At 33.1% G+C, this 25018-nt stretch overlaps 2 protein-coding genes, 1 non-coding gene and 1 pseudogene across 3 annotated transcripts; 3 read left to right on the top strand and 1 right to left on the bottom strand.

Annotated features, from left to right (window-relative positions):
• The window catches only part of LOC110655972 (peroxisomal membrane protein PMP22-like), a 45687-nt pseudogene extending 34116 nt beyond the window's left edge, over positions 1–11571 (bottom strand).
• LOC131170927 (small nucleolar RNA R71) lies at positions 1924–2030 on the top strand. Its single transcript, XR_009141691.1, has one exon. It is a non-coding gene; the product is annotated as a small nucleolar RNA R71 (small nucleolar RNA).
• A 2614-nt stretch (positions 11572–14185) lies between the features above and the next one.
• LOC131170485 (probable F-box protein At4g22030) lies at positions 14186–15717 on the top strand. The gene has a single exon (XM_058129516.1). It carries the CDS (start codon positions 14260–14262, stop codon positions 15517–15519), a length of 1260 nt encoding a protein of 419 aa, XP_057985499.1. The 5' UTR covers positions 14186–14259; the 3' UTR covers positions 15520–15717.
• Positions 15718–17504: 1787 nt separating this feature from the next.
• On the top strand, positions 17505–18983 carry LOC131170484 (probable F-box protein At4g22030). The gene has a single exon (XM_058129515.1). It carries the CDS (start codon positions 17580–17582, stop codon positions 18852–18854), a length of 1275 nt encoding a protein of 424 aa, XP_057985498.1. The 5' UTR covers positions 17505–17579; the 3' UTR covers positions 18855–18983.
• Positions 18984–25018: the final 6035 nt, after the last annotated feature.

The following is a 25018-nucleotide window of genomic DNA, read 5'->3' as shown; positions in this document are numbered from 1 at the left end:
ACCTTTGGGGCATCCTCTACCTTTAATGATGGTGGTTTGATCTCCAAATTTTGTACTCCTTCAAGTTGAAAAATTGTGGCTTCAGGATGTGGTGGAGAGCTTTCCAAATATTGCGCAAATATAGCCATGTTGTGATTATCATCATCAATGCTCCCACCATGGACTAAGCAATTTTCAAGTGGGTCTTGTGGATAGCTTTGTCTGAAATGCTTTTGAACAATCTCATCAATAATGTCTACCCGCAAACAAGACTCAACTTCTTCATGTTTCCTTTTCATGGCTGGATTGATGTTGAATATCATTTGATCATCTCCCACTCTAAGTGTCAATTTCTCACCCTTTACATCAATTAATGCACCAGCTGTTGCCAAGAAGGGTCTTCCCAATAAGATAGGAACTTTTGTGTCTTCTTCCATATCTAGAATGATAAAGTCCACCGGAATGTAGAATTTTCCAACCTTGATAGGCACATTTTCAAGAATGCCTTCCGGATACTTAATTGAACGGTTAGCCAATGAAAGATACATGTTTGTGGGCTTCAACTCTCCCATATTCAACTTCTCATATATTGAAAGTGGCATTAGGCTGACACTAGCTCCAAGGTCACATAAGGCATTTGCCACACAATTATCACCAATATGACAAGGAATGGAAAACACACCCGGATCTTTGAGTTTGGGAGGTAACTTCTTTTGAATTACAGCACTGCATTGCTCTCCCAAGTTGATGGTGTCATAATCTTCTAGCCTTCTCTTGTTGGAAAGAATCTCCTTCAAAAATTTGGCATAACTTGGCATTTGAGATAGTGCCTCAGTGAATGGCACAATGATATACAATTTCTTTAGCACTTCAAGGAACTTGCCAAATTGTTTGTCTAGCTTGTGCTTGATGAATCTTTGAGGGTAGGGAAGGGTGGGCTTGTAAGGTTCAGGTGGGATGTATGGTTTCTCTCCTTCATCTTGCTCACTTTTGCTTTCTTCTTCTTTTTCATTTTTCTTGCTCTCAACTGAATTTTCTTCTTTTGTGCTCTCTTTTTCTTCTCTCTTGTTTTCACTCTCTTGACCAACTTTTTTACCACTCCTCAAGGTCACAACCTTACATTGTTCATGAGGGTTTTGTGGTTGGCTAGGTAGTTTCCCATAGGAATTGCTTCCCGATGAGCTTGCTTGTTGCGCCAATTGAGTCTCCAACATGCGGTTGTGGACTTGTAATTGATCCATGGTTTGTCTCATGTGTTGCATTTCTTCCTCCAATTTGCTATTCATCTTGCTTTGTTCAGCAAAAAATTTCTCCATCATGCCTTCCAAGGTTGGCTTCGGTTCATGAGGTGGAAGGGATTGTTGTGCTCTTGCTTGATATCCCGGTGGTGGTTGCCTTATGGGCTGAAATTGAGGCTTGTTCTGCTGCATAAACTGCTGGTTATGAGCATAATTTGAGCTTTGACTTTGTTGAGCAAAAGTTGCTTGTGGTCTCCATGTTGAGTTGTTCACATTAGAGTAAGCATTTCCCATAGGTTTTTGTTGATAACCTCCTGCATAAGCAGCTTGTTCTTGCAAATAATCATCACCATAAGAAGAGTAATCAACTCCACAACTTTGAGTTCCATCTGTGAAGGCAACTTGTTGCATATTTGTAGGAGTTGAGGTTGTTGCCTTTGTGCAAAAATCACTAAGAAGCTGAGTCAACTGGTCAAATCTGGCATTCATGTAGCTAACTGAGTCAAGTTCATAAATCCCAGCTTTCTTTGGCTCAAGTGCTCTAGGATTTCCCCATAAATGGGTATTATGAGCAATCTTCTCTAATAGATCATAGCATTCTTCACTTGTCATTCTCATGAAATCTCCTCCTGCTTGTGAATCAATTGTGTTCCTTATGGTTGGAGTAACTCTGGTGTAGAAATTCTGAACAATCATCCATTTGGGTATTTCATGATGAGGACATTGCCTTTCAAGCTCCTTAAATCTCATCCAAGATTCATACAAAGTTTCATCATCCCTTGGCTTAAAAGCTACCATCAAATTCCTCAAATGAGTGGTCTTCCCAGGTGGGAAAAATTGAGATAGAAAAGCTTGAGATAGCTGCTCCCAAGTAGCTATAATAGCTTGTGGAAGTGAGTCATACCACTCCAATGCTGAATCCCGAAGAGAAAATGGAAATAAGGTGAGCCGAATAACTTCATCAGAAACTCCAGGTTGTCTTTGTGTATCACATATCATCAAAAATTTCTTCAAATGAGAATGAGGATTTTCAAGTGGACTACCTCCAAATTGTGAATTCTGAACCATTTGAATGAGACCAGTCTTTAACTCAAATTGATTAGCTCCAATAATAGGTCTATTATCTCTCACATCTGCACATCTAGGAAAAGCATAGTCTAACATGGATCTTCTTTGAGGATCATTTTGATTAACCACTGCATTTTGCCCGTTTTGCTCATTTCCTCCATTATTTCCACCAATAGCTCTATTTTGATTCTCCATATTTTGAATTGTCTCCTCTTGCTCAAATCTTTGTTGTTCTTCTTTTTCTGCTTCCTTTCTTCTCTTGTATTCCTTTTTGTTGGCTCGACAGAATTTTTCAATTTCAGGATTGAACAACAATTCAGTGTCACTTGTGCTTTTCGATCGTCTCATAAACAAGAAAAGTACCTGAAAAACACAAGGAACAATAGTGAAAATAAAAGAAAATAAAAATTCTAATTAGCTTAAAACAATTAAAATCCAACCTAAAAACAAACAATTCCCCGGCAACGGCGCCAAAAACTTGATACGGTGTGTCCGCAAGTGCACGGGTCACAGTAGTATAGTTTTAAAAAATGATATCGATCCCACAGGGAATTGTGTTTAAATTGGAAATAAAAGTATAAGCTAATTAGAATGACAAAAATTAAAGATGTAAAATGAAATTTGGAATTAAAATTGGTATTTGAGGAATAAAAGCTAAATCAAACAATTAACTAAAATTAATTAAACTAGATTACCAAAAATTAATTTGAAATTTCTATTTATGAAATTTGAGAGGAATTAAATCTAAATTCAATAAAAAATAAAGTGATTCTAGAGATTGGATTTAAATTGGATTTAAATTTAAATTGGATTTAAATTGAAATTGCTATTTATGAGATTTGGAGGAATTAATTCTAAATTCAATGAAAATTAAATTGATTCTAGAGATTGGATTTTCAATATTGTTTGCATGTGGTTTATCCTTAATTTAGCCAAACACATGAGAATTGCAATTTTGAGGGAAATCAATTCTTAAATTTTTGAAACCTTTTTCAAGCATTTCAAAGTTGGTTTTCATTAAATCAAACCCTGTTTTCACGGTATTTCAAACCTAACAAAAACCCATTTAAAGATCTAATTGATTTATGGAAAGTTCCCCTTAATCCTCTTAGCTTATCTCTAACACCAAGAAAATAAAGTTTATTGCAAGATTATCTATCCCTAATATTCACTTTTCAGTCCATCTATTAAGGATTAAAACTTAACTTAATGAGGGCCCATTCATCAAGCAAGGCAACAAGCTTACAAGCAATAAATCAAAATATAACAAATCCCATTTAAATGGCTAAATCAGTTCAAAACCACAATACAAATCAATATTTACAAACCCATCTCTAGAATCTCAATCAACTACTCACAAATCATTGTTTAAAGACAAACCCAAATGTATAAATGAAGAAATAATGGAAATGTAAGCTAAAGGGGTAGAAAAACCCAGAAATATGCAGCAGAATCTGCTGCAGAAAAGTGCAGAAAACGAGTTCTGCAGGCTGCTGGAAAAAATGCAGAACGTGCTCCTCCTTCTCTCTTTCTAACCTTGCCGAAAATGCCTCCCTTGCTCTCTATGGAAAGAAAATGATAAAATGAGGCTTTATATAGGCTAAGGGTCTGCCCTAGAATGGGTAAAAGGGGGAAGGTTCCAGAGAAAGTGAGGTAAAAAGCTGGAGTAACGGAAATGCCACGTCAATTATTTCCAGTAAAAATGACATAAGCCGAGTCAGTTGTGTCGTTGGTTGTGTTGCGGGTTGTGTTGCTCTCGGCGTGAATGTCTGACGATCGACACAACTTGCGACATAAGCTAATTCGGTTGTGCTGCAGGTTGTGTCGCTCTCGGCCATTTTTTTACTCAACTTCAAAATTTTTGCAATTCGACTTTAATCTCCTCCAAATGGCTACTCTGATCAAAATACATTAAATTTCTCCAAATTTACCCTACAAAACAAATAAATTCCAAAAATTAAACTAAGAAAAGTGAAAATTGCAAAATTGACTAAATACATACTAATATCTATAATAATGGCTATGAACAAGGGTAAATTATGTGCAAAAATTACTCCTAAATGATGATATTAAATGCATGCATCAATATTATTATAAGCTCTTTAAAATTTATTAGTTGATTTTTAAAATTTATAAAAATAATTAAAATATTCCTATTAATTTAAAATAGGATAAATATAGACCTTCTGTTTCTATTCCGAGAAGAAAATCATTAGTTAAATGAGAGAGGATTTGGTCAAAAGAGAGAAACACATGAAATGTCCAAAAGAAATACCCCTAATAGCTAACAACCAGCTAAAGGGGAAACGAATCAACCAAAGGGAAGCTGCAAAAAACAGAGAATGAAGCGCAGAAGGTATCTCATTCTTCTATAACTCCGAATGAATCAAATTAAATGGTTGGGCAGTAGCCTGATATTAACTTGCCAGTAACTATACAGTTAATTAAATCCTATCCTATATATTATTTACGGTTATATAATGTATTCTTAATAAAAAATAATTAAGAGTCTTGGTGAGGAATGCTTTGTGGATTGGATTTCACATTTGGGATATTCCATTGTTAACCATTTTATTTTTTATTTATTATGTAAAAAAAAAAAGATATATTTAAAATTGAGATACAACTAAAGCTCAAATACAACCTGGAGTAGTAATTCAAGCTGCAGGCCCCTAATTTGAAATTATTGTTTGAGTCCTTCTTGGTTTATTAATTTTTTGTCAAGTCCTCTCAGGCAAGTACATCCACAATATTACAAAAATTCTCCTAGTAAGTTCAGTCAATCAACAACCAAAAAATAAAACTCACCCTATAAAAAGGACACCAGATTATACTGCTATACCACAGAATTCAATTTATATAGCTAAAGATGGATCGAATTCCTTCCAAGGTGCTCCTCATTGTCACACCTTACCCCTCTGTAAGGCATAACATGATCCCATAGTATACCTAATGAATTATCGTACTTCGCCTACCGATAACCCATTAAATATACTACAAGGGATTTTAAAATCATTTTCTTACTTTTTGGATGAGCATTTTTTGTAGGAATTTAAAATATTTAATTAAGGTTTAAAAGTCATGTAAAATTTCTGTCCATTTCCATTTTTTCGCAAATTTTAGGAAAATTTCGGCAGAGTACCGACTGTATTTGAGAAAATTGAAAAATTTTACCTATTGAAAACACTTCCAATATAACACTTCAACCAAAATCAACCACCATTTCAACTCAATCAACACAAATTTTCCCCAAACTCCACATTTCAAATAAATAGTTCACAACTCAAAATTTCAATTCAATTATTTCCAAAATTAGTAATAATTAATGTCATACTCATTGCATTAAAGAAAATTTAATTTACATTTATCAGTCCAAAAGTTATATCAGGAAGTCCAAAATAATATTATTACAAAATCTGTACAATCTGCTCAAGACCCATTTACAAAGGTACATACAGTTATTTATATTAAAAGGAATATATACAACAAGGGTATAAAATTATACCCGATAAAATATCCAAAAGTAGCTTAGTACTCCTTAGCAGCTCACTCAGCTGCTTTACCAGTCTCTCTACCAGTGACAACAATGAACAACCATCGCTGAGTACTATGACTCAGTGGTGCACAGCATACTAAAATAATATTTAATACATAAATCAAATCACATTTATTCAAATTTGGTACTGAAAATGAAAAATAGATACAAAACATAATTTATAAATTTTTAATCCAAACAATCTCATTTAGGAAATCTCAAAACAGATTTTATAAAAACACACAATTATATCATGCCATCAGAACAATGTTCATCTCAATAGCCGGAGGCTTATGAGGAATCTTAAGGCTAGCTAGCTCAATCTATGGGTGCCCATTCAATTTCTTTCTCTACTAGCACACACCTCAACACTTCAGCCAGAGAGAGAATCAAAATTCAAAACTAATTCCTCTCACTAGTCATACTAGTGAGGCATTCAAATATATGGTCATGACACTGTAGTTTCAAAACTATCTCAATAAATTTCCAAACATTTACTGATAATTAAAGCACATACAATTAAATTTTCAACAATTTAAGTCAATAGCATAATATACATTCCAATCATCATTTTGCAATATAAATAAATCACAATTCATTTCATGCACTTTGGAAAAGAAATTCAATCCATTATGTGTCTATTTTCATTCCCAATTGGCCTCACATCAATTAGATTGGTAAATTTTCAGTTTTGGTCTCTGAAAGGGACCTACGTCAAGCTGCTAGAATCTGAACACTAACCTATCCGAATTGTAACTTGGTTCTAGTAATTCACACACACCACAAATGGTCACAATTGACCATTTCTCAACTCAAGTAAGGTCAATTACATCAATTGACCAATTCTCAAAATTTTCCCCAATTTTCAAATTATTCAAGAACCCTAATTTCCCAATTTTGCAAACTAATGAAATCAAAGTATCTATTCATGATCTAAATACATAATTCAACTTAAACCACCTTTCAATTGCATCAAATTCATCCAATTCAAACCCTCACCTAGGCTGGCCAAAATTCTAAATACTCCTCCAATAATTGTTTTCTTTAAATTTTAAGTAAATTTCTAGGTTAATTGAGCTACAAACACAACTAATAAACCACAATTTTCAAAGTAATTTGCTTACCTCCACTTAAATTCCAATTCTGCAATTTCACTCCCTTTTTCCTTCTCTTTTCTTCTTCAAATGCTTTCTCAAGTTAGTCTAACAAGTTTTAATGGGACAAATTGGGGGCAAAGTAGGATTAAACGGGGATTTTAAAGCTTAACATAAGCTTTAATGGAGGAAAAACAATGGTGGTGAGAGAGAAATATGGGCTGCCGATTTCATGGAGGAAAACAAGTAAATTTCTTTTAATTTTTATGTGTTATTTTGTCTTTATAATGATTTTTTACTTAGTCAATTTATGTAGGAAAATTAAAATTATTTATGATGTCACATATAAGCTCATCATGATGATGTAATAACTTAGGTGATGTAAATATATATTTCACCTAACTTTGGTGATGCAATTAACTTAGGTGATATATAGAATGCAAATATATATTTCATTTAATGCACTTTTTACATCCATTATCTAATGTATTACTTTACTTTTTGCACCTATTAAAGTTCATCTAATATATTATTTTCATTTATTTTTATATGTTACTAGTATAGAAAATTATCATTAAAATGATAATTTTCCATACTGTTGAAATGCATTAAATGAATTTTAAAAGGTTTGCACCTATTAAAAAAAATTTGTCTTTTATGTTTATTTTATATTTAGTCCATTTCTTTAAGAATTTATTAATTTACGCGGTGTCCTTTCATTGTTTTATTCTCATAATAAAAGCTCTATTCCACGTATTAGCTAATTTTTAAGGATTTTAAAATTGTAATAAAATCTTGACAGAGTCTGAACACTTTGTTTGGCAAACGCTGAATAAAAGAAAAATTTTTTTTCTATAATTAATCGTAATTAAGGATCATCATGTCACTTGAATTAATTAGCAAGGTTAACAATTTCTCATTTGAAAGAAGCAGCAATGATTTTTACGATCACAAGGCAGAAGCACTTTGGAAGTTAGCTAGTGTTTAGGAGGTCAAAATGTTAATGCTGGTTTGAAATATGAAGTCCAATTTCAATGTTCAACATCTCACATTTCTGAATTCATTCACATATCACCTGCCTCAACACCATTATTCCTTTCGCATGCAATTAACCGAATTCATACTCAAATTGTTAAAAAACCTGTTGAGCCAAGAAACCTTTTGAGCCATATATTGTGTGAATGGCATAGGGGACTCATTACTTTAGACATACTGGTGACATCCTTCAACATGTCTAACCTTTCGTCAATACCATAGACATTGCTCGCTGATTTAGAAATACTCCCCTGCAGAAATACATTCCATTTTTTTTATAGTTTATGAAGAGAAAGTTAAAATAGAAATCTAAGTGCAGTACATACGGGAGGAAGCAGAATTAAAGGGAGACAAGAGTATACACCAGCCACATGCAACGACACTGGAAAATGATCACAGAACTGCAGTGGCACATACTGTTGACATGGCCACCACACAACCAGACAGAACTGCGGTTTGAATGATTGAGGTTTTATTGCAGTGAATAGTTTAATATTTCATGTAATAAAATTACCACATCGTATCAGGCACAGAGCGTCCATGACGTGAACTGCATTGTTGGGCATTCTTTTTTATTTTTTTTAAGTTTTTACATGCATGGTCTTTCTGCATTTCACATGACTGTTGCAGCAGTAACATTCTTGTCTGTAACAAAAAGTACTAATTCTTAGGTGATGGCTAAATTCACGCCTAGCCTGTCTCTGTATGCTGACTTTGTCTGATAATATGGCAAATCTTAGACTTTGTAAAATGATAAAATTTCATGTAGAATCTAAAGGATCAGATTTAAAGAATCGTGCAAGGAACAAATTTATATTTTGAACCTTTTGCTTTTGCTAAAGCACCTAACCTCTTGCCTAACAACGTACTTGCACCATTATTTTAAGTGTTTTCATTCTTAGAATCAAACCCCCTGTCAGATCAATCAAGGCTTCATTGAGCAGAGCTTGTATGAACTTACTTTCAACGATCACACAGTAGTAAATCATGAAAAGCATGTTGCTCCAAGGAGAAAGTGCCAACCGCTCCAGCACTGCCTGAATTTTATTTCATTATTTTGTAACAAGCAAACTTCATCTAGGCAGAGGAATGATGTAATCTATTGATTGGCATTCATGCAAAGCATTTTAGGTTGAATGTATTTGACAACAAAATTCATCATTAGATTGGAAAATTTAAACAGATTACTAATCATTGTCATTGCCAACATGGAATAAGAGAACTAAGAATGGGGAATTTTACAGTTCAGAGAAGTGACGCTTGTAGTAGCATACAATCTTGGCAACTGTTTTGGTATCCTTCTTCCCTTCGAACATTTTATCCAGTATTATATGTAGGAAATGCCCAAATGGTTCAAGATATGCAAACCCAAAAAGCTGATTTAGCCATGTTAGGAAAGGTTCAACATAAAATGCACACCTGTAAATCAGCATATTAGATTTGCCATGTAAGCATGGCTACATATGAAGATCCAACAGTGAAGCAAATTCCACAGGCAGCTAGAGTATCATTTTTTTTTTATTCCACGTAGTTCACAAAAGGGCATAGACCATAGACAAATAAGCACCTAAAACCATGTTGAGGACATGAAATCTTGGCAGGTCTGGCCATACCAATGCTTTTTATGCTCTGCTTTTTTCAGAGCTGCATTCTTGTGGTTGTAAACCCAAGACTTCTACAACTGCAACAACTGCAGTTGTACTTGCTTTAAACAATAATCCCTTGATGATGCTTGGGATAGAGGTTGGACATGTCAACCACTCCCCCAAGAGGATAGATGTGTTTCCCAACCGAAGAAAAAATATTGAAGACCCAACATATGGATTCAAATATATAAATTTCAATCCATATTTATACAACCATAAAATCTTCATCATAATTATTTCACTAGTCTACCATATAATTATATGAATAACATAAACTATATAGATTATTTACAGTCTAAATATGCACCTTATTTGCAAAAACCAATTACTCTACAAATGAATAAAAAAGAGAGTCTTCTAAAAAGTCGAGTAATGCCAATATACAAATCACTTGCACAATGTGTGTTTTTCTTGCCTCATTAATAAAGACAAAACTTGGTTATTTATAAGTCCTGTCACCTTTTGGCTAATAATTGCATCACATGTATATAACTATTAAGAAGAGTAGCATCTCTTCATGTAGTTACATTTTTTAACTAATATACATGATTCTTGGATTTTGTCACCTTTTGGTAATGCACATGACTTTTCATGTGATTGTTCTTAGTTCTTGTTTTAAGTCTAACAAATTCGAGTTGACCCATAAGAGTGACCCAAACAATATTTCTAACATCTCCAACTCACACATGATGGTCAACTTTTATTTCAAATTCTATAAATTTCATACCTTACAAATAGATCTTATGACAAGTGCATACTTCGAGAGCTCGTTCCTGTATACCAATTAGGATAATATAGCATTTCAACTAATGGAGCTTAGAGTAGACCCTAGATCATTTACCAAATAAACTATACTTCAACCACTACAATGACCCCTTTTGCCAGACTTCATTGAATTCTTACTAATCCAGGTAAACTTATAGTAAATTCCATAAAATTTTAAAATGATAGCCGTAGTTTCCCTATGATAAAAAAACAATGTTTATACTCCATTATACAGAGTAGAGCAGCCAGAAACATATCAGAACTTCTTAGCATTGTTGATGGATTCAATACAACTTCTCTTCCTTTCTAGCAATACCTTCACCAAGTAATATTTAATGTTCAAAAAAAATTCACTATTTTTATGACATCACATCAGTTTTCAACTAAGTACACCGTACTAACATAAAAGAATCTCGTTGAACAGAATATCAGTTTTCAACTAAGTACACCGTACTACCATAAAGGAATCTCGTTGAACAGAATATGCAAATATGCCACTGAATCTCAACCTTTGTAATTTATTGATTCTTTAATTGATTTGAGAAGAAGCCGTCTGAATTGAAGTTTATGTATGCCAGAGATTTCTGTTCTACAGTGTCAATGGACACTGATGACTAACAGCACCCCAGCTGTAATTGTCCTGCATTACAAGTGAAATCATTTCAAAATCGATCAATCAAAGAGCACAATATTCATGAACAAGAACAATCTAAACTCCATGTTAAAGGAATCTCGTTGAACAGAATATGCAAATATGCCACCGAATCTCAACCTTTGTAATTTATTGATTCTTTGATTGATTTGAGAAGAAGCCGTCTGAATTGAAGTTTATGTATGCCAGAGATTTCTGTTCTACAATGTCAATGGACACTGATGACTAACAGCACCCCAGCTGTAATTGTCCTGCATTACAAGTGAAATCATTTCAAAATCGATCAATCAAAGAGCACAATATTCATGAACAAGAACAATCTAAACTCCATGTTAACCCCTATCCGGGTAGTAGAGTTCAATCTTCCACTTCGGGAAATTAAAAAGATAGAAAATTTGATTGCTTCCTAGCCTCAATCAAGACCACCCATCAAAAATAGAGCTGAAATAATCAAGAAAACACAAAGTGAGAGAATAAATGGAGGGACCTTAGTTCTCAAAGGATGATGCTGAAGCTGTAAAAAATATTGTTGTAGTCCCTTCTTCGCCACTAATTCCATGTAGGTTCTCAGGGAAAGAGTGATTTATTACTGCTTGGACCGCTTTCTACTCGATTTCTCTTGGCAAGCTAATAAATTTATCTTTGTTGTCTATCTCTGGCTCTAAAATGTCCATCTTGCGTTGTAAAGACGTAGAAATTGCAGGTCGATGTGTGCATCTGAATAATCCTAGGATACTCACATAAGGGTCAGCATCTGAATAATCAAATTAAATTAAAATTTTAATTAATTAAAATTTTAATTACTTTAAAAAATTAATCAAATTAAATTACATTAAAATTAATCAAAATTAAAAAAATTTAGTTAATTATCGATTATAATTGAATTAAGCAAAAAATATAATATATATTAGATATTATTAATTAATTATTAATAAAAATATATTTATAAATTTTATTTATAAAAGATGATAATATGATTTATTTTGAGTAAAAGAATAATTACAAGGTAGTATTATTATAAAATTATAAAAATAATAATTATAAATAATATATTATTAATAAATTATAATTAAACTACTAATTAATAAAAATTTAATTGTTTTATTTACCAAATTATACATAATTAAATTAATAAGAGAAAATCAAAATTTTTTAGAATTAATTAACAAAAAATAAAATTGAATTAAACTTACCCTTATTGAAATAATTGAATTTTATTAGTTATATTTATTTATTTTTTTTAATAATAGAACAATGTACATTTCTTTCTTCACTTCGTTTTGGATATGGCTTATTGTGATGACAAATTAATGGGTCGCATCAGAAATAAATTTTAATACTTTTTATATTTATATATATATAATTTTTTAATAAATTATAAAAAATAAAATTTAAATTTATATAAATAAGAATATTATTCTTAATGTATTTGATAATTTATCACTTAAAATTAACCTAAATACTTTTAAAATTTTTCTTTTTTATTTTAAAAATTAAATTCATCTTATGGTCTTCATATGCTTTATTTAAAGTAAGCCCTCAACCATCAAATTATTGATTCGAGGACCATTAATTTTTTTTTCTCTAGTAAATGTTTAATGCGAAAAAAGGTTAAATTAAAATAAAATAAATTTCCTCCCATGTTTTTGTATTATTTATTTTTCTTAATTTTATTTAGAATTAACAATAATAAATTTAATTTAATGATATTAGAAATTTATTGTGTTGACAATTTATTTTGTAACATTAGTAAATTATCTTATAATTTTTTTTTCTAAAAATAAGTTTATAATTGAAAAAAGTTTTTTAAATTTTTTTTTATATTATTTAACCTTTATTCATTTTTGTTTTCAAATCAGCTTAAGTGCATTAAAATTAATACCATTAAAAAAACCATACGAGGTAGCTATTGCATTTACAAACTTGCCATTGATCATATATACATGGATTGAATTTTTCGAAATTAGTGTGACCTGTTAATCTGATTCAAATTTAAGACATATGATAAGAACTATTTATTAAATATATGTATCTTATATTTTTATATTTTGAATCGATTTAATATAGATAAGAATTTTTGCTCGTGCAAAATAATTATTACTACTAAACAAGAAAAAGAAAAATAGAAGTAATTAAGATCTTGGATTTGATTATTTAGCAATAGCAATATCAAATGGGCATAAATTTTAACTCATCTTTTGAACTATTCAAAGCGAAGAAAAACAAGAAAAGAGGAAAAAGGTATTTACTTCAATTTACACCCCATGTTATAGCTTCAAGACTAACATTAATGTTTCATCGCCAAGAATGCAATGAAAGTGGGTAAAAATTAAAATTAAATAAATATATTTTTTCTATTTGACATTTTACCATTTCAATTATTTAATAAAAAGTTCTTAGGAATCTCATATCGGTTATGAAATGTACGTGAGTATGGGTTATATAAGAATAAATATTCTGTTAAAATTGTCATAATTTTAACAATGATTCATTTTCGTCACTACCCTCTGTGTATGTGTATATTATCTCTAACAAAATAAAGGCAAAAAGCTGAGAAGAGAGTCGATGTACGTAAGTCTGTGATAAAAAAATCGAGACAAACCCATCTACCAGTAAGTTGAGTGTGCGTAAGTGTATATGAAAATTATGACTCTATTAAAATTGTCATGGTTTTAATAATAGTCCATTCCCGTCATTAACTTATACGTGGGCGTGTATTCTATCTCTAAAAATAATTATCTAATAAAAATAAAGAAGCTTTGATATCTTGATAAAGAAGCCATAGACTACGTACGTACTAGGAATTCAAAAAATTGCAAAATTCTATAGTTTTATCCAACGCAAGGCAGCCGTAAGGGTTAAGACCATCTCAACTTATGCCGTGTGGGGAGCGATAGGAAACAGCAATGAAATGGGAGATGATTATGCATGATGACCTAATTCATTATATCATACAATCCAATCTAACCCAAGCTTTTGAAAAATTATACCCTGAAACTGATTTAACATGAAAATGAGGAAGGAACGAGTCCAGTCAAATGGGCATAGTCATTAGTCAGCTTGATCAAGCAGCCCATATTTTCAAATTTTCAACCCCCTTCTCTTCTCTTCGCTTATATATTTGGTAGTACGAAACTATCCCATGCTATGAGTTATAAATAGATTCCCTTTGTGTCTCTCCACCTCCATTATCAGCTACGTACAGAATAAAATTAAAGCACACAAGAAAACTAAAAGAAAACCATTCATGGCTTCCCTACAAACTTCAGGTCTTCTATTCTCTTCCTCATCAAGTACTACTTCTTCAAAAAGAATCAATGCTGCTATTTCTGTCCCTAAACTTCCTAAAATCCGTTTCCCACTACCTAGAAATTCGATTAAGGAAATGATTTTAAGAGGTTCCTTCTCAAACACCGTCCCATTAGAAAAGAATGCCGAGACCACAACAATAGATGAACCTTTCATCAATTCCACTGCTGCTTCTGCTAAGGAAATTTCCCAGCTTTATGCCATCTTAGAGACTGTTGCTGATAGGGCTGAGATGCATAAAAACGTTGGTGAGCAACGTGACAATTGGAATAAACTTCTTTTGAACTCCATTAACATGATCACTCTCACAGCTACAACCATGGCTGGTGTTGCAGCAACTGGTGGGGCAGGAGCTCCTCTTTTGGCATTGAGGCTGTCGTCAACACTCTTGTTCACTGCAGCCACAGGCATGTTATTTATAATGAACAAAATACAGCCCTCACAGCTTGCAGAAGAGCAACGTAATGCTACAAAATTGTTTAGGCAGCTTCAGAGCCAAATACAAACGACACTTGATCTTTATGATCCTGCTGAGTTGGACGTGAAGGATGCAATGGACAATTTATTGGCTCTTGACAAAGCTTACCCACTTCCTTTGCTGGGGAAAGTGATTGAAAAGTTTCCTGCAAAATTTGAGCCTGCTGTTTGGTGGCCCAGATCTCATGACTTACAAACAAAAAGCAAAAGACCTGGAAAGAATGAATGGAGTGAGGAGCTGGAAGCGGAGATGAGGGAGGTTATTGAAGTGATAAAAGGAAAAGATACAGAAGATTATATGAGGCTAGGAAACTTGGCACTGAAGATAAACAAGATTTTAGCCATCTCAGGTCCATTGCTCACAGGCATTGCAGCTGCTGGGTCTGCATTTGTGGGTAACGGTTCTTGGGCAGCAATAGTTGCAGTGGCTGCAGGTGCATTAGCTGCCACAGTTAATACATTTGAGCATGCCTGCCAGGTTGGTATGGTGGTTGAAATGTACAGAAACTGCGCTGGATTCTTCTCACTTATGGAGGAATCAATTGAGTCTGCACTAGAGGAAACAGAATTGGAGAGAAGAGAAGATGGAGAAATGTTTGAAATGAAGGTGGCTTTACAGCTTGGAAGAAGCTTATCAGAGCTTAGAGAACTTGCCCAAAATTCTTCATCTTCTCGTATATACGGAATCGAAGTAGATGAATTCGCTAGCAAACTCTTTTGATGTTCATAATTTTTTTTTGTCCATGTTTATAATCTAATTAGTTCATTCTTTTTTATGAAAACTTCTTTTTGTATATATCTTCTGAGAGGGAAATGTATTCTATTAATACTCTGGAATCTGTTTATTCTTCATGCCCACAGAAGAGCGTTTCTTGTTTATTCTTAGCTTAGTTCTTGCTCTCAATTAATTTTATACAAATCGTTCACCATTTTGTTATTTAATGTTCTATTGATAATATTTTTCCATGAGTGATCTCTAACTCAATATGTAATTATGATTAAACAGGAAATAAAAATCTTAATATAATTTGCAAAATAGAACATGATTAAACATAATATTAATATTACAATAATATTAAAAAATCTAAAATTCTTTAGTATATATTTCTCTTTCAAAAACAAATACGAGTTGCAATATGTATAAGATCACTAAAAATATGAAATTTATTTTTCACCATTGATTTTTAGCTTAACGATATTATAAAATCTCAAAATTAAATTTAGTTGAATTAAAATAAATTTACTTATTTTACAACATTTTTTTTTGAATTTTTTTAATGTTAGAGTCTTAGGAAATTTTTATTAATGAAAATTATTTTTTAGTTAAATTAATGAAATACTTTTTCCCTGAAAGAAAAAGTAATTAAGACATTTAATTAATAACCTCCTAATTTAAAAATAAAATCATTATATATTAATAAACTTTAGCTGCTAGAATCATCTTTAGAATTATTCTGAGATCGAGTTATAAAAAAAATCATTATATAAATTTTCAAAAGTTTATAAAATGACAATAAGGGAATAAAACACAGATGCACGTTCGCAATTATAATTAAATTTTTATGGTAATTTTCTTTCATATTTAAATAGTAATAAAAAATTAAATCTTATAGCTTGGTTCAAATATTTTCACGGCCACATTTATTGAAGGATTTTTTTTATTATATATATATAAAAATAACCATTAATAATTTTAATATTCTAAAATTCCTCTTTTAATATATATATATATCACACTAAAAAATTATTAGATTTAGCAGTAATTAATAATTTTTATTGTCAAATATATAAAATTTACTGTCATAAATTTATTACAGTAATATCTAAATTATTACATATTATTACTATAAAATTACCTTCGTATGAATTTCATTAAAAAAAATTGTGATTATTGTAAAAAAAATAATATTGCATAAAATTTTTAATAATAACAAAGATTGCTGCCATATCTTTTTTATATACTATGTAGCAATAATTATTCATATTCCTGTCTTATATGTTAGTTTTATAAATAACAAAATTAATGTCATTATAAAATTTTTATTGTAAATTCTAACATTTAGTAAAAAAATTATTTTAATAGTATACCATATAAAAATAACAAAGAAATAATGTTTCCATAGTCAAGAACCGAAAAAGGTATAAAAATTATAATAATATCTTTTTGATTATTTATTTTGACGTAAATTAAAGTATGAAATACGAAACCTTAAAAAACTTAGAAATAATTATCAATAATTTATATGGGTCTAGACTAGAAATTCAAAATTTCTAATTTGATACAGTTTAATCCATAGGGCTGCCGTGAGGAGACCTCCTCCATTTATATTGGAAGGGAAAGAACTATATATGAAGTGGGAGAGGACATGTAACTTTGAAGGTATTTGATATATGTATATAGTTTCTCTGAAGTCAAAGGCATTGTTATAATTAATCAGATGTAGAAGTTATTTTAATATTAATAGCTAGAGTGTAGCAGCGTATAATTAATAAGTTTTACTCTGTCATCCATGGCTCCCAAGCCTTAGCTTTATTGGGAGAATATATAATTTTGAACTGGAAAATTATGAAGGAATGAGTCCAGTCAACTCAATCGGGCAGTCCATATTTCCAACCATGACCGTTTCTTTTCAGTTATGTTCGATATACTACCCCATATTATAAATAGGTTCTTGGGGTCTCTCCATTTTCATCCATCATCAGTTCATCATCTAACCAGAACATCAAAGAAAGAAACCAGGGAGAAAACTAAAGAATTTACGCTCCATATTCATCGTATGCATGGCTTCATTGCAAGCTTCAAGTCTCCTCTCCTCCTCCTCCTCCTCGATTGTATCTTCATCAAAAAGAATAAATGCTGCAATTTCTGTCCCTAAGCTTCCAAGAATCCGTTTCCCAGTTCCAAAAACACCATCAACAAACTTGGTTGAGGATCTGATTTTAAGAAATGGGTACACAAACACAATCCCTATAGAGAAAAGTACTGTGACCCTTCCCAGAATAGATAAGGAACCTTCCGTCAATTCCTCAACATCTAAAGCAACAGCCAAGCTTTATGCAATCTTAGAGGCTGTAGCGGATAGAGTGGAGATGCATCAGAATATGGGTGAGCAACGTGACAATTGGAACAAACTTCTTTTGAATTCCATTAACATGATCACTCTCACAGCTACAACCATGGTTGGTATTGCAGCAACTGGTGGGGCAGGAGCTCCTCTTTTGGCTTTGAAGCTATCGTCAACACTCTTGTTTACTGCAGCTACAGGGATTTTATTTATAATGAACAAAATACAGCCCTCACAGCTTGCAGAAGAGCAACGTAATGCTACAAAATTGTTTAGGCAGCTTCAGAGACAAATACAAACTATCCTTGCTATTCATGATCCTACTGAGTTGGACGTGAGGTATGCAATGGACAAGGTATTGGCTCTTGACAAAGCTTACCCACTTCCTTTGCTGGGGAAAATGATTGAGAAGTTTCCTGCAAAATTTGAGCCTGCACTTTGGTGGCCCAAACCTCATGACTTCCAAAGAAAAAGCAAAAGACCTGGAAAGAATAGGTGGAGTGAGGAGCTGGAAATGGAGATGAGGGAGGTTATTGAAGTGATAAAAGGAAAAGATACGGAAGATTATATGAGGCTAGGAAATTTGGTATTGAAGATAAACAAGATTTTAGCCATCTCAGGCCCATTGCTCACAGGCATTGCAGCTGCTGGGTCTGCATTTGTGGGTAACGGTTCTTGGGCTGCAATAGTTGCAGTGGCTGCAGGTGCATTAGCTACCACAGTTAATACGTTTGAGCATGCTGGCCAGGTTGGTATGGTGGTTGAAATATATAGAAACTGCGCTGGATTCTTCTCACTTATGGAGGAATCAATCGAGTCTGCATTAGAAGAAACAGATTTTGACAGAAGAGAAGATGGACAAATGTTTGAAATGAAGATGGCTTTACAGCTTGGAAGAAGCTTATCAGAGCTTAGAGATCTTGCCCAAAAATCTTCATCTTCTCGTATAGATGGAGTCGAAGTAGATGAATTCGCTAGCAAAATCTTTTGATATTTATAATTTTTTTTTGTCCATATTTCTAATCCCGTTAGTTCATTTTTTTTTGTGAAAAAATTCTTTTTGTATACAGAGGGAAATGTATTCAATACTCAAGAATCTGTTTATTATTCATGCTCAAAAGAGATCGTTTCTTGTTTGTTCTTAGCTTAATTAACTCCTGCTCATAATTAATTTTATATATAATTTGAGGTTCTATTGATAATTGTTTTCCATTTGTGATCTCCAACTCATAATATGTAATCATGATTAAACAGGAAATATAAATCTTAATATAATTTGCAAAGTAGAACATGATTTAAATATGATATTAATGTTACAAATAAAAAATCTAAAATTTTTTGGTAAACAATCAGGAGTGACACAATATGCATGCAATTAATAGATAGCTGTTCTTAATTTTTTTTTCTTAATTATTATTATTTTTTTTTTAAATTTATACTTATAAGTATCAAATTATCAATATGCCTCTAATATTTTTTAAAATTTTAGGGAGCCAATGGCCTTCTAGCCCAAGTGTGGCTCTATCCCTGTAATTAATAGATAGTGGCGAATCCAATTCCTTAACAAAGCCTATTTGCTTCCCTAAGAATATGTTGGACAACGTCTGAAGAGCTAAAAGATTATTAGCAATAGAACTGAGAGATGAAGCAAGGCGCCAAAGATACAACAATTTGAGAATCAGATGACAAAAAAATACTAACAGCATTCGGACATAAGTGCGGCAGAATAATCAAAAGATAAGAGCCTTTTGAATGGCAAGTAATTCTGCAACATTAAAATCTAACATACCTGAAGAGCATGTAAGATCACTAAAAACATGAAAATCTATTTACTTGTTTCTCACCATTGATTTTTAGCTTTATATATTAAAATGACCTCTAAAATTATAAAATCTCGAATTTAAATTTCAATAAGAGTCGAATAAAATAAAAATTTACTTGGAGTATGACATGTTTTTGTATTTTTTTTAATGTTAGAGTCCTAGGAAAATTTGATTAATGAAAATTATTTTTTGGGTAAATTAAAAAAGAGCTTTTTTCTTGAAAGAAAAAGTAATTAAGTCATTTTAAAAAATAAAAATCACTATATAAATTTTGACAAGTTTATAAAATGAGAATAAGGGAATCACCCAAATGCATATTTGCAAATCATCACTAGCGACAATTATAATTAACTTTTTATATGGTGATTTTCTTTCATATTTAAATATAAATTTTAAAAAAAAAATTTAAATCTTATAGGTTGATTCAAATATTTCCACGGCCACATTTATTGAAGGAGTTTTTTTATATAAAAAAATTAACCATTAATTTTTGTAATATTATTAAATTAATTATTAATAGAATTCATTATTTTAAAATATATTAAAAATATAAAGAACTAATGTTTCGATAATCATGAATAAAAAACCTTGTAACCTTATAGAAATAATTATCAAGAATTTATATGGGTCTATACTGGAATTTGCTACAGTTTAATCCATAGTGCTGCTGTGAGATCACCTCCATTTATATTGGAAGGGAAAGAACTACGAAGTGGGAAAGGACATGTAACTTTGAAGGGTTTATATATATATATATATAGTTTCTCTAAAGTCAAAGGCAATGATATCATCACAAGTAGAAGTTATTTTAATATTTTGGGTATATTATTATAAGCTCTTTAAAATTTATTAGTTGATTTTTAAAATTCTTAAAAACAATTAAAATATTCCTATTAATTTAAAATAGGATAAATATAGTCCTTCTGTTACTATTCCCTAATAGCCCTAAAAACACCCCGACTATATATTCCTTCCTCCTTTGCCCATTTGTTCAGGCTATATGCTATTTGTCTTTCATATTTGCAACGTCCACCTTTCCTTGTTTCCCAACTTCGTTTCTTCATTTGTTTCCATCACAATGTCTGGTTCAAGTGACACTAGCATTGTGAGTGGATGGGATGCGAGGTTCATGGCTGTGAATTGCAGATGTGAGAAGAGATGTGAGGTGAGAATTTCCCAATCTGCAAAAAACCCTAATTGCCCATATCACTATTGCATAGACAATGTATGTCGACCATTTTAGGGATGGTGTGTTAGGCTGCCATCATCAACTTCCACTTCAACTGAACAAAGTCGAAACTATTCAATATGGCATATTGTTAAGTATCAATAAGTGAATGAGCTAAAGGAAGAGGTTATGAAGTTGGAAAATGTGGTCAAGAAAGAGTTTATGAAACTGAAAAATGAGGTGAAAGATGAGGTTATGAAGCTAAAAGAAGATCATAGGTTGATTTTGTTAGGAATGTGATTCAAATCACTAACGGCTAGTAGGAAGTGGTCTTGATGAGTTTAGTAATAAATCTCATGATTGCAGAAACTGTTACTAGTTATCCTCATTTTGTGGGATTGTTATTAAGTGTCATTCTGTTTTCTAGGAGTTCAGTTATATGAGTGTGGCTATTTATAGCTTGTTTTGTTATGTCTGTGGAGGTGAGTCTTTTGATTTATTGAATAAAAAATCAGTTCACTTTGTTCTTGTGTTGTGTTATTTCTTTACACCTTCTAGTTTTTTTCAAAAGTTTTTTTTTATTCTAACATTTTGGTATCAGAGCCTGGTTCTTCTTTCTGGCTTGAACAGCAATGGCCTCATCAGGATCCAACTCATTGCAGTCTATGATTCCAGTCTTCAAGGGTGTGAATTTCGATTTCTGGAGGATCAAGATGAGGACACTTTTCAAGTCTCAGGAGCCTTGGGAGGTGGTTGAAGATGGGTATAGTGAGACTGATGATGAAGCAAAATTGAGGGAGAATAGAAAGAAAGATGCAAAAGCACTTTTTTTCATTCAGCAAGGACTTCATAAAAGTGTTTTTTCAAGAATTTCAGCAGCAGAAAGTTCAATGGAAGCATGGAAGATTCTGAAAACTGAATTTCAGGGTTCATCCAAAGTTATTACGGTCAAACTCTAGTCGTTGAGAAGGGAGTTTGAGACACTGTCAATGCAATCCGGTGAATCGGTTCAGGAATTTTTATCGAGAACAAGAGCAGTTGTTAATCACATGAAGTCGTACGGAGAAGAGATCACGGATGGGACTATCGTTGTAAAGATCTTGAGAAGTCTCACTCCAAGATTTGATCACGTAGTTGCAGCAATTGAGGAGTCAAAGGATCTGTCAATCTACTCTGTGGATGAACTCATGGGGTCACTGCAGGCACATGAGGATCGATTGAACAGATCACAAGAGAAGAGTGAAGAAAAAGCTTTTGCCGTGAGAGATTCTACTCAAGATGAAGGGAGAAACAACAGTAGCGGTAGAGGAAGAGGACGTGGTGGTTCAAGAGGAAGAGGCAGAGGCAGAGGTTGGGTGGAACAGAGGAAATGTTACACATGCGGCAAACAAGGTCATCTTGCAAGAGACTGCAAAAGTAGTCAAGCAGAGTTTGCTGTTGAAGAAACTGAAGCAACAGAAGAAGAATTTCTGTTCATGGCGTTAATGGAGCATGGAAAGAAAGAAAAAGCTGTATGGTTCATAGATAGTGGTTGCTCTAACCACATGGCTGGGATGAAAGAGATGTTTAGAGAGCTTGATGAAACTGAAAGAAGGGTGATTCGTTTGGGAAACGACAAGCAAGTCCAAGTAGAGGGGAAAGGTATAGTTGAGGTAAAATCTATTAATGGGAAAAGTAAACTCATTTCTAATGTTCTATATGCTCCAGAGTTGGCCCACAATCTTTTGAGTGTGGGATAGCTTTTACTTAGTGGTTTTACTATTTTCTTTGATGAAACATGCTGCACTATTACTGAGAAAGCAACGGGTCATGTTTTGGCCAAAGTACATATGGCTGAAAATCGCATGTTCCCCTTAGTGTTCAGTGAACTGGAAAGTCATGCAATGGTCACTATGTCTAAGAATGCCTCTCAACTTTGGCATCTTCGATATGGTCACCTAAATACAACTGGATTGAGATTGTTGGCTCAAAAGGAGAGGGTTAGTGGTCTTCCACGAATTGAAACAACTAGGGTAGTATGTGAGGGATGCATGTATGGGAAGCAAAGCAAGAGGCCATTCCCAGTTGGTCAATCTTGGAGAGCAACTAAGCCGTTGGAGCTTGTACATGCCGATTTGTGTGGTCCCATGAGAACTGAGTCATTGGGTGGCAGTAAATTTTTCCTACTGTTTGTCGATGATTATAGTAGGATGAGCTAGGTGTATTTTCTCAAATTTAAATCAAAGGCCTTTGAGTATTTCGTTAAGTTCAAGGCTCTTTTGGAAAAGCAGAAGGGAAGCAGCCTGAAGACTTTGCGCACTGACAGGGGAGGAGAGTTCACTTCTGAAGAATTTAATCAATACTGTGAGAAGCACGGAATTCACAAAGAGCTGACTGCACCTTACACTCCAGAGTAGAACGGAGTAGTGGAAAGGAAAAACAGAACAATTGTTGAAATGGCGAGAAGTATGCTGAAAGGTAAGGGGCTACCTGATAGATTTTGGGCGAAGGCGGTGACTACTGCCGTCTATTTGATCAATGTTTCACCAACAAAAGTTGTTCTTAACAAAACTCCTTATGAGGCGTGGTCAGGTAAAAAGCCTTCAGTTGAGCATCTTAAAATTTTTGGGTGCATTGTGTACGTAATGATTAATGCACGTGAAAGACATAAGCTAGAAGAAAAATCAATTAAGTGCATTTTTATTGGTTATTGCTCACAAACTAAGGCTTATAGGGTCTATAATCCAGCAACTGGTAAAGTGATTATAAGCAGGAACACAGTGTTCAATGAGGAAGATTGTTGGCAATGGAAAGACGAAGGAAAAGCTCCTGTGTTTCAGATTAAAGATGGTGAGGAAATACATAGCAGGAAAACTGGAAGCATGACCACTTCAGAATCAAATTCTGCTGCAAGTCCAGTTGGATCGAACTTAGTGAGCAGGTCAAGCGTTGGCCTAAATTTGTCTAACAATGTTGCAGGTTCCTCGAATGGAGAAACAGACAATGATGATGATGATAGTGAGACATCACCTATGAAGACAAGGTCACTTAGAGAGATTTATGAGTCATGCACTTTTGCTCTTTATGTTACCGAACCCTCCTCTTATGAAGAAGCAGCAAAAAGGCCAGAGTGGAGACTAGCAATGGAGGAGGAAATGTCAGCAATTGAGAAAAACGAAACCTGGAGTTTGGTTGAGCTACCAAAGAATAAGAAAGCTATAGGTCTGAAATGGGTATTCAAAACCAAATATAATCCAGCTGGGACTCTAATAAAGCACAAGGCAAGGCTAGTGGTGAAGGGCTACGCACAAAGGAAAGGGATAGATTTTGAAGAAACCTTCTCTCCTGTGGCAAGATATGAAACAATACGAGTAATATTATCAATAGCGGCGCATCTCAAGCTTTGTGTCTACCAGTTTGATGTCAAGTCTGCCTTTCTTAATGGAGAACTAGGTGAGGAAGTTTATGTAGTTCAGCTTGATGGGTTTGTTAATCAAGAAAGTCCAGGTAAGGTCTTTAAACTTAAGAAAGCCTTATATGGACTTAAGCAAGCCCCTAGGGCATGGTACATGAAAATAGATACATACTTTCTACAATGTGGGTTTAAAAGAAGTGAAAATGAGCCAACAATGTATATTAAGAGCTGTGGGGAGTATGATTTTTTGTTAGTATGTTTGTATGTTGATGATATGATTTATGTGGGGACTAACAGCTCCTTAATTATGGAATTTAAAAGTCAAATTATGCAGAAGTTTGATATGACAGATATGGGCGAGCTACACTATTTTTTGGGAATGGAAGTAAGGCAAAGTAAGGAGGGGATTTTCATAGTTCAAAAAAAGTATGCAATGGATCTTTTGAAGAAATTCAATCTGAACGGGTGCAAAGCAGTAGAGACACCCATGAATGTGAATGAGAAACTTCAGGAGGAAGATGGGTCTGGAGCTGCTGATGCGCAGAGATTCAGAAGTTTAGTTGGTGGTTTGATTTATCTCACGCATACAAGACCGGATATCATGTTTGCTGTGAGTTTGGTATCAAGATTTATGCACAAACCAACAAAACACCATTATGGAACAGCTAAGAGAGTGTTAAAGTATGTTGCAGGAACTCTAGATTTGGGGATTTGGTATTGTCAAACTAAATCTCTGAAACTGGAGGGTTATTGTGATAGTGATTGGGCGG

The sequence above is a fragment of the Hevea brasiliensis genome, chromosome 11 (assembly GCF_030052815.1).
Source record: "Hevea brasiliensis isolate MT/VB/25A 57/8 chromosome 11, ASM3005281v1, whole genome shotgun sequence".
NCBI lineage: Eukaryota > Viridiplantae > Streptophyta > Magnoliopsida > Malpighiales > Euphorbiaceae > Hevea > Hevea brasiliensis.
The sequence above is the reverse complement of the archived record's forward strand: the minus strand, read 5'-3'. Positions and strand labels throughout refer to the sequence as shown.